Raw genomic sequence first — 11312 nt, 5'->3', positions numbered from 1 at the left:
TTAATTCTTGATCACCATTAGAATACACTTGTTGTCTACCTAGATCTCGGAAGACGGATAGGGGATAGAACATTAGAATATAGGGAACATGTTTATTGTAGAATTGCCTAGAATAATTCATGTATAGGATGCCCGTGACACATACTTATACATAATGTTTGGTTACTAGACATGATGATAGGATTAATGCATCTTTTTTGGTTCATGCTTAACCCCACTCAATGATGTAGTTAGGATGTCAACAAAGGTCAGAAATTAGAGGTCGGAAGACCATGATTGTAATATCAACCCTATAAATCAGTAATTAGAAGACCCATTGGATGCTAAAGTAAAGAGTATTAGGCATAAAATCTATAAGTGCTACAATCCTAGAATTCCTTCTTAATTTTCTTAAACTTTAGTAAAATCATTGAATCACTTTTAATATTATTTTCAATAGTTATAACTAGAAGTAACAAAACTCAACTCTTTGCAATACATACAAGTAACTGAGTTCCTCGAGAAGTTCACAAATTTTTCATTAGAGTCCTTTGGGTTTGATAATCCAGCTTTGAAAAGAGTCACTTTACTACTTGTTACCGTGTACACTTGTATGTGATTGGGTAGCAACAAATTATTGGCATCGTTGTCGGGAACTTTAAATTTGGCAATTATTTCTTTTTGAACTTTCTTTGCTATTTGTGTTAGTGTTAACAACTTGATCTTAGCTATGATTTCTTTCATGTATCCTTAAACAAGCATATTAGAAAGGAGTGGATAAATTCTAGAGTCGCTAGTTGATACCAAGAGAGTTTTACATCAACAAAGGAAGAGAGCGGCTGCTCAATATCCGGTACAATAAATCATTATGAAGGATAATCAAGAAGTGCCCGTAGTGATACCTGCAAATATGGCAGCAAGAACTGTTAGGGAGGTGGAAATCCCTCAAACTACAAATGTTACCAATAGCATCTAGAAACTGCCTTCTGAATGTAGATTTGGACTAAAGCAGAATATGGTTCAACTCTTGCACACTAATGGCCAGTTCACTAGATTGTCATATGAGGATCCCCAAGTTCATTTGCAAAATTTCTTAGAGATCAGAGAAACCTATACACCAACTGGAGTGTCACCAGACTATGTAAGACTAACCTTGTTTCCATTTTCACTGTTAGGAGAAAGAAGAAGGTAGGATGATTTAGCCCGAAAGTTTCTAATCAGATTTTTCTCGTTAGGGAAGATAGCAAAGCTAAGAAGTGAAATCTTGAGTTTTAAGAAAAAAGCTGGAGAGAATTTGTACCAAGCCCGGGGCAGGTTTAAATCTTTACTCATTAGTTGTCCTCACCATTATCAAGCTAATGAGATGTTGGCCCATACCTTCATCAAAGGGTTGGAAACTAACACCAAAATATTTCTTGACTCTGCTGTAGGTGGATAGGCTTTAGAGAAGACCTATGATGAGTTCTATGCCCTTCTCAACAACATATCTTAGGGAAATCCTAAGTGGAATGGAGGGAGCTCTAGGCCCGTGGTTCTAAAATAGGAAGGTATACTTGAAGTTAATACAGTGACAGACTTAAGAAGCTTAGATTATAATAATGCATAATATTATGAACATGCAGTTCAACAACTTAGCATTGGGAAAGCAACAAGCTCTAGTAAATGTAGTACAACAGCATATGACATAGTGCAAGGTGTGTAGTATCAATAGCATATGTTTGAATATTGTGGAGCTAATTTGAAATCGGTCAATTTTATAGTTAATGCATAAAAGGGTGGAGGGCCAACAAAACTATGGTAACACTTACAATCCCAGTTGGAGGAACCACCTAAATTTCTCTTAGGGTGGAAATTAGCAAAATCAGCACTAAGTGAAAACTCAATACAGACTGCAAGAAGGAGGACAACACTATAATCAACAAGGCCAAGGTCGCCAGCAAGCGAGATGTTCTGAAAATATGAGTGTAGAATACATGTTTAAAAATTGTTTCTGACCAAGATAAATTAGTTATTGAGGTTCATCAATACCAGATCATAACTCACAACTTAGAGAAGTGGGTTCAACAGCTAGCTAGTGCTCAAAACACTCGCTAGCAAGGTGGTCTACTAGGTAACACTACCCTAAACCCGAAGCAGGTAAATATTATGAGTACCTGAAGTGGTCGCCCATTAGCTTAGTTGGCTCTGCAAAGCAAAGTTAGTGAGAGTAAAGGTAAAGAAACAACTATTGAATCAAATGAACCTAGCTTCCCAAAATCTGACCACGAACCAAAAGCAAAACCACATTCTCTATTTCCACAGAAGTTCAAAAAGAAGAATGAGGAGGAGTGTTTTGAGAAGTTCATAGACATGTTGAAATAGGTACAAATTAACTTACCTTTAATTGATATTTTGCAGGATATTCCAAAATATGCTAAGTATGTTAAAGACAGTGGCTAACAAGAGTAAGTTGGCAGAATATGAGATGGTAGCACTCACTAAAGAGTGTAGTTATTCTATATAAATTCATGCTCCCAGTTAAGAAGAAAGACCCAGGGAGTTTCATAGTACAGGAAACCATTGGTAAGTACAACAATGCTAGAGGTCTCTATAATTTGGGTGCAAGTATAAACTTGATGCGTAGATCTATGCTTAAAAAATTAGGCCTTGGAGAACACAAACAGACCACAATTGTGTTGCAATTGGCTGATCGTTCTGTGGCTAGGCCAAATGGTATCATTGAGGATGTGTTAGTCTAAGTAGGATCCCTTATTTTTCCTGTGGACTTTATTATTTTAGATTTTGAGCCTGACCCAGAGGTCCTTTATTCCTGGGATGCCCATTCTTAGAAATAGGAGGAGCACTAATTGATGTAACTGCAAGTAGATTGACCATGAGGGCACATGACAAGGTCGAGGTATTTGATGCCTATCAAGCATTGAAATTGCCCATAGTTTATGAAGATTTGTCTGCAATAACTGTAATTGATGAGGAAGTGGCAGCTTAGTGTGTTTTAGAAAAAAATCCTTATAAAGAATGTTAGTGGGTCAAGATATTAAAGGTGACGTGGAATCAAAGGAGTTAGCCAGCATGTTAGACATTCCAAATGTAAGTATGTGGAAGAAAAATGTGGAAATGTTAGGTAGATTATTGGGTCCTTCACCCAAACCATCCTTAGAGGAAGCTCCTAAATTAGAGTTGGAGCCGCTTCAAGCCCATCTCAGGTATGCTTTTCTTGGAATTGATAATACTTTACCAGTGATCATTTCTTCTTTGTTGTCTGAAATATAGGTCACAACAGCTCTAAAAGTGCTAAAAATGTACAAGAAAGCAATAGGATAGAAGATGGTTGATCTACATGGGATTAGCCCAGCTTTATGCATGTACATGATATTCATGGAAGAGGGGAATAAGCCAAGTGCACAACCACAACACAGACTAAATCCTGTCATGAAGGATGTAGAGAGAAAAGAGACTATCAAGTGGTTAGATGTAGGAATTATATGCCCTATTTCAGACAGCAAGTGGGTAAGTCCATCCAGTGTGTGCCAATAAAGGGTGGCATAACTGTAATAACAAAATTAAAAAATGAGTTAATCCCCACCAGAACAGTCACTAGATGACGCATTTGCATGGACTATAGGAGGTTGAATTATGCCACAAGAAAAGACCACTACCCAGGCCCATTCATTGATCAGATATTAGATAGGTTGGCTGGACAAGCGTATTATTGCTTCCTGGATGGGTATTCAGGATATAATCATATCACCATTATGCTGGAAGACCAGGAAAAGACTACTTTCACATGCAATGCTCCTGCCACATTCCAAAGATACACGATGGTAATCTCCCACGATATGGTAGAGGATTTTGTAGAAATCTTTATGGATGACTTCTCAGTCTTTGGGGGGATCTTTTGATCTTTGTTTCCAAAACTTGGAAAAGGTCTTAGCAAGGTATGAGTAGACCAATCTTATCCTAAACTAGGAAAAATTTCATTTCCTGGTAAAGGAGAGCATTGTGTTAGGCCACCAAGTTTCCAAAGAAGGACTAGAGGTAGACAAAGAAAAAATTGAAGTGATTGAAAAACTACCACCTCTAATTTGAGTCAAAGGTGTCCACAACTTCTTGGGACATGCTAATTTCTATATGAGATTCATCAAAGATTTTTCAAAGATTGCCAGGCCCATGTGCAGCCTCCTAGAAAAAGAGGTAAAATTTTTGTTTGATGAAAATTATTTGCAGGAGTTTGAGCTCCTAAAGCCAAGGTTGGATGAAGCCCCAATCTTGATAGCTCCTAACTGGGAGTTACTCTTTGAGCTCATATATGATTCTAGTGACATAGAAGTGGGAGATGTTCTAGGGAAAAGAAAGGAAAAGAACTTTCATTCAATCTACTATGCCATCAAGACTCTCGATTTAGTCCAAGCAAACTATACTTTCACAGAGAAGGAGATGCTTGCACTAGTGTATGCGTTTGACAAATTCTGCTCATACCTGGTAGTCACAAAGGTTTTTGTTTATACTAACCATGCAGCTCTCAGGTAATTATTAAGGAAGAAGGATGCCAAGCCAAGGCTAATCAGATGGATCCTGTTGTTATAAGAGTTTGATAGAGAAATCAAGGATTAAAAAGTCTGTAAGAATCAAATTGCAGACCATTTGTCTAGATTGGAGAACTCATCGCATATAGGTAAACAGATCCAAATAAAAGAGGAGTTTCCAGATAAATAGTTGTTAGCTTTGGAAGTGGTTGAGTTACCATGGTATGTTGATATCATCAACTACATCATGAGTGGAGTCTTTCACCCAGGAGCAACCTCCCAACAAAGGAAGAGGTTGATGTACGAGGCAAAGTACTACATCTGGAATGACTCATACCTTTTCAAACAAGGTACTGACAGAATGATTTGAAGGTATGTGCCTGAAATTGAAGTTCACCAAGTGCTACAAAGATGTCATTCATCAGCCTATGGAGGACATCATAGAGGGGAGCACTACTACAATTTAGTTTATTTTGGCCCACTTTATTTAAAGATGCTGCAGGTTTTGTCAAGAACTACGATCAATGTCACAGAATGGGTACGATATCAAGAAGGCATGAAATGCCATTGAATAACATTCTGGAGATCGAGATCTTTGATGTATGGGGAATGGAATTCATGGTTCCCTTCCCACTTTCTTATGGAAATCAATACATCTTAGTGGAAGTTGATTACGTGTCAAAATGTATTGAGGCCATCGCCTTTCCTATCAATGATTCAAAAGTGGTAAGTCGATTTCTAAAGAAGCATATCTTCACAAGTTTCAGCAACCCAATAGCCATCATCGGCTATGGAGGTAAGCATTTCATTAATCAGACTGTAAATAATCTTTTAGCTAAGTTTGGTGTTAGGCACAAGGTGAAAACAGCATATCACCCCAAAACAAGTGAGCAGGTCAAAGTTTCTAATAAAAAGGTGAAGCAAATCCTCCAGAAGACTGTAAATGCCATAAGGAAATATTGGTCCCTCAAACTAGATGAAGTGTTGTAGGCTTATCGGATTGCATACAAGACACCCATTGGAACTTGGCCATACCATATGGTGTTTGGAGAAATATATCACCTGCTTGTTGAGCAAGAGCATCAAGCCTAATAGGCTATAAAGAAGCTAAATTTGGATTCGTAGCTAGTAGAAAGGAAGCACATGGATCAGGTATACGAGTTAGAGAAATTCAGGCTCCACGCCTATGAAAATGCCAAACTCTATAGGGAGAGAAAAAAAGATGGCATGATAAGCACATTATTTCTCACACATTCAAGCCCAGACAAAAGATACTCCTCTTTAACTCACGTTTACGTCTCTTTCAAGGTAAGCTCATATCTAAGTGGAGCGGGCCCTTTGAGGTGGTGCGAATGTCATTGCATGGAGCCGTAGAATTATGGAACATTACAATAACGACCACGTTTGTGGTGAATGAAAAATGAGTGAAGCATTATTTTAGAAAGGATATAGAACGTGAAGAGGAGGAAATAGAGCATGAAAATGAGTAATAAAGGAGTTGAGTCATGCCGCGACAATAAATCAAACGTTATACTAGAGGCAACCCATGAGGTGGTGTAAGATTAAATACTTTGACATTGTAATTTTTGTTTTGAGGATTGTTTGATTTTATTTTGTTTTCTTGTAAATTTAGTCTTGTGATAAATTGTACTTGAAAAAAAAGAGGGGCAATTGCTTAACAGTAGAGTCTACGTCACAGACACACTCCCACCATGAATAAAAAGGGCCCAGGTTCTCAATTATAGGTTAATTTTTGGTTTAAGTAAAGTGCTTGCAAAGTCCTTATCGCGGACCTAGCAACTCTTAGGCTAATTATATTTTTAAAATTTTTTTGGCGCTTGGACAGTTAAGTCCGCGACAAGTCCGCATCATGAACTTTAGGCAGATTTTAGGATCTTTTCATTAAAAAGATGGGTCTAACCCATCTTCAATTAAATAAACCGACCCCATTCCCTTTATTACCCAATGATTCAACCTTAAAACCCCATTCCCTCACCCAATTTTCATGATAATTCCCTCTCTCCAACTCCCAAACTCTCTTCTCTTCTCAAATCTGCGACACTCTCTTGGAATTCAAGTGGTTTTGCTTGTGTTTTTCCTCTTCGCCAATTATCAAGGTATGTTTCTTCACCTTTTCTTTATTTTGGGAGATGAAAATTGTTGTGGGTATGCTTGTGGGTCACAAATTTCGAAATTCTTCTTATTCTTGGCTTGATATTAGTTTTTAATTATTGTGGGTAGAAGGATTTTATTTTTAAATTTATTTTTTTGGGAGATGTTATTAGGTGAAGTTCTTGAACTAAAACCCTAGGTTGGAAACTATGAGGAATGGGTAAAATTGTGGGATTATGAACAAGTTTTGTGAATTCTTGAGGAGCAATCATGTGGAATTCGGTCAAATGGTGAATTATGATTATATTGTGAAATCTTTGTTACATAAATATGGTTAATTTCTTGTAATTGTTAAGGGTTATGCTTAAATGATTAACCATGTGAATTCTTGAGTAGCATGCTAAATTAGTTAAGGATTATTGAAGCATGAAATATGTTTAGTCCTTGAAGTTAGGAATGCGGAATGCATATACTCTCTTATTGTGCTTGTTCTTGACTGTTGAGACTGCATGTCTGCCCTAATTATTAAAATAGAAAAAGTCTGAGTACCTTATGTTGATATGCACTTGATGATAATGGTTAAGTGTGGGGTAGTTTCATGGTAGTGTTTGATCGGTGTTTTAAGTCCAAATTTGGAAAGGCTTATGTGTTGTTTATATTGATTATAGGCTATTATGTCGTCAAACCATAGAAAAGGTAAGGAACAAGCCACGAGTAGTCAAAAACGAAAAACGAGTATGCCTTTCATACTACCTGTTTCTTCTATCCCATGAGGACAAACCCATAGATTTGGCTTGAATACAAGGCACCAGGCTAGTAAAAACTGGTACAAGAAACATGTTGAGTCCCGATACTTCCTAGATATGTCAATTGATGATGAAAGCTTGGCTAGAGAATTCCCTCAAATCATGAGGAGGTTGATAGAGCTCAACATGAGCTTTGTATTTGCAGACCCACAGATGTGCAACCTACACAAGGTGAGGGAGTTCTACGTGAACTTCCTACTGGATACCCGCAACCCACTATGTTACTATGTAGGGAGTGGATGTCCCACTATCTCCTATGATGCTCAACGAGCTCTTGGGGACTCCCGAGATGCCTCCACGTGCGGACTTAGTATAGCTAATGAAGCTTCCTATTTTTTTGATGCTATAAATATCACACTTGTATTTTTTATTATTCATTTAGTTTTATTCAAAGTTTTGACAAACAGGAGCGAAGGAAGAACTTATAGGCCTCAAATCTATAAGTGCTACAACCATGCAATTTATTCTTAATTTGATTAAACATCAGTAAAATCATTGAATCGCTTCTAATATTATTTTCAATAGTTAGAACTAGAAGTAACAAAACTCAACTATTTGCAACACACACGAGTAATTGAGTTCCTCGAGAAGTTGACAAGTGCTTCATTAGAGTTCTTTGGGTTTGATAATACGGCTCTGAAAAGAGTCACTTTAATACTTATTAAACCGCGTACACTTGTGTGTGCTTTGGTAGCAACATGGCCCCAAGTAGTTTTTGGGAAAAACTTTTTTAAATTTTGGGAGCTAGTGTTTTTCCATATAATTTTCCATTACTTGACAGATATATTTGGCAAAAATTCAAAGGTTCTAAGTTCTAGAAAAAACTCGAACTTGGGAACTTGGAAAGTTTTAAAAATTTAAAAATTACCCCAAACTTTTATATTTTATAAAAACATCCATCATTTATTAATTCTAACTAAATATTTATCTACCAACTTACTCAATTGCTTCGTCTTCTTGGTCATCTGATCTTGAAAGGAAAGTTTGTTGAGAAGAGATTGTTCCTACAATATGGGAAGATATTATAAAAGAATAGTTTGAGTGACAAGACTGAGGAAAAAAAATTGTTTCAATGTATTCCTCTTTCCCATATTATTATTTTGTTGTTGTTGATTATTATCAATTATGTTATAAACATTTTTTTTAATGGAACATGCTCATTATAAAATGATAATACAAACTAATCGATATTTTTAATAATTTTTAGAACTTACAGGTACATAATAATATTTTTTAAAACTTCACCAAAACTTGGGAAAATTTATGGCCAAACACATGGTGAACCTTCACCAAAACTTCACCAAGAATAACTTGTCAAGAATATTTAGAAACTTGGGGCCAAACAGAAACTTAACTTAGTTGGAGGTGCAAACAGGTACGACGAGCCAGAGATAGATTTTAAAGAGGGTGCTAAATGTCTGAACAACCAGGGGGTTTACGGAATTACAATTCTAGATATCAAAGTCAAAACTTTCAAAAGGATGGCTATTATGACTGAGATAAAAACCATGATCAAGGGGACTAGCAAAGAAAATATAATTTTAACAATGACCAAAGCGGTGTGTATGTGCCTCTAGGGAACAAAGATCGAGCTAGGGGTAGTTCTGGAAATTCGAGAATGAAAGACATGCTGGCCAAGGTTATACAAAACATAGAGTCAACTGATGCAGGTGTAAAATATTTGAAAGGAGATATGTCAAACATGGGTCAGCTGGAAAATTCACACTCCACTTTTATCAAATAGTTGGAATACTAGATGGGATAGTTATCAGCAATACTGAATCAAAGAAAGAATGGTACACTTCTCAGCGATACTGTACAAAACCCTAATAAAGATGGGCAATGTATGACAATGATGAACAGAAGTATGATTTAGGTATCAACACCTATAGGTATTGAGCAGGAAAAGGATATTGCATCAGACACCAACGAATAGGCAAGGAGTAGTACACATGATGCAGTTCTGATTGATTATAATGACAAGGTTGAGGAGATAGTGACAGAGCCAAAGATGACAGAGAATTCAAAAGGCAAACAGCCAGCGGAAGCATAGGTAGTACAATCATTGCCACAAATTCGCAAACTGTCTTCTCCATTCCCAAGGAGATTGAAGAAGAAGGCTGAGGATGGAAAATTCTTGAAATTCATCACTATGCTGAAAGAGTTGTCTATGAATATTCCATTTTTAGAAGTTTTGGATCAAATTCTAAGCTATGTAAAGTTCATGAAAGACCTGGTTACTAAGAAAAGGACAATCACTTTCGAGCTAGTTTATAACCTACACCATTGTAGTGCTATTGCTACAAGGTAGTTAGTTGAAAAGAAGGAGGATCCAGGAGCATTCATTATTCAATGCACTATTAGTGCATTCAACTCATGCCATTTGTGATCTATAGTTTCTCTTAGGAGCCCCCAAACCGATTATAATGAGGTTGTTGATGGCTGACAGATCACTGAAGAACCCCATGGGGATTCTATGTGATGTGCTAGTAAGAGTGGACATGTTCATATTCCTTGTTGATTTTTTCATCTTGGACTGCGAGGTGGAGTTCAAAGTTCCCATAATCTTGGGAAGACCATTTTTTGCCACGAGTAGAGCTTTGGTGGATATGGAAAGCGGTGATCTCACATTCAGGATAAATAATGAGAAGGTTAAATTTAATGTGTGCAATTCGATAAAGCAACCTAAATACATGACAGTGATTTCTATGATCGATGTAGCTGATGAAACGATCATTGAGATATCTATTAAGTAAAGGTTTATTGTTGAGACCTTCGTTGTCGTGATCATAAATTTTGAGGGTGATGGCTTAGAGGAGTACGATCAGACTTTAAATACTTTGCAGGGATTAGAAGCACACTCTTATGCTCCAAAAAATCTAGATCTTGATTTGATGAATAAACCAAATCCTCTTGACAAACCATCCATTAAAGAGCTGTCTATACTTGAACTAAAAGAGTTGCCATGTCATCTAAGTGTTCTTGGGTGAGAATAATACCTTTCCAGTCATTATTGATGTAGATCTTAATGAAGAGTAGGTTGGGGCACTTGTCGAGGTTCTAAAAAGGTACAAGAAAGCAATTGGTTGGACCATTACTAATATCATTGGCATACCTCCTGGAATTTGCACTCTTAAAATTCAGTTAGAGAAGGATTACATTCCTAACATTGAGCACTAGCGGAGATTGAACCCACATGTGCAAGAGGTAGAGAAGAAGGAGATTATAAAGTGGCTTGATACAACAGTGGTGTATTTGATTTCAAACAACAGTTAAGTTAGTTATGTGCAGTGTGTTCCCAAGAAGAGTGGTATGACCATTGTTGTTAATGAAAAAAATGAGTAGTTCCACTTCAGTCGGTCACAAGATGGCGAGTCTGACTGGAATGTAGAAAACTCAATAAATGGACCTTCAAAGACCATTTCCCAATGCCTTTTATGGACCAGATGCTAGACATGCTGGCAAGTAGAGGTTAGTATTGCTTTCTAGATGGGTACTCTGCTATAATCAGATCTCAATAGCACCGGAGGATCAAGAAAAAACCACATTTACATGTCCATACGTCATAATTGCGTTCAAGCACATGCCTTTTTAACTATATAATAGGCCCGCCAGATTCCAGAGGCGTATGATGTTGATCTTTTCATATATGGTAGAGGATACTCTACAAGTATTTATGGATGACTTTTATGTGGTAGGTGATACTTTTGTTGACTGTTTGTTTAATCTTAGCAGGTCATTGCAGATATGTGAAGAGGCCAACCTATTCTTAACTGGGAAAAGTACTATTTCATGTTCAAAGAAGGTATTGTGCTAGGCTACAAAATTTTTGAAAAAGGTCTGGAGGTGGACAAAGCAAAGATAAAGGTTATTGAGAAGCTTCCCCCTCTTA

General features: G+C 37.0%; 1 protein-coding gene across 1 annotated transcript; it reads left to right on the top strand.

The window, feature by feature from the left end:
• Positions 1–2486: 2486 nt before the first annotated feature.
• Positions 2487–2965, top strand: LOC129894707 (uncharacterized). Its single transcript, XM_055970366.1, has 2 exons — positions 2487–2691; positions 2808–2965. Exons 1-2 carry the CDS (start codon positions 2487–2489, stop codon positions 2963–2965), a joined length of 363 nt encoding a protein of 120 aa, XP_055826341.1.
• Positions 2966–11312: the final 8347 nt, after the last annotated feature.

This window comes from Solanum dulcamara, chromosome 7 (assembly GCF_947179165.1).
Source record: "Solanum dulcamara chromosome 7, daSolDulc1.2, whole genome shotgun sequence".
NCBI lineage: Eukaryota > Viridiplantae > Streptophyta > Magnoliopsida > Solanales > Solanaceae > Solanum > Solanum dulcamara.
The sequence above is the reverse complement of the archived record's forward strand: the minus strand, read 5'-3'. Positions and strand labels throughout refer to the sequence as shown.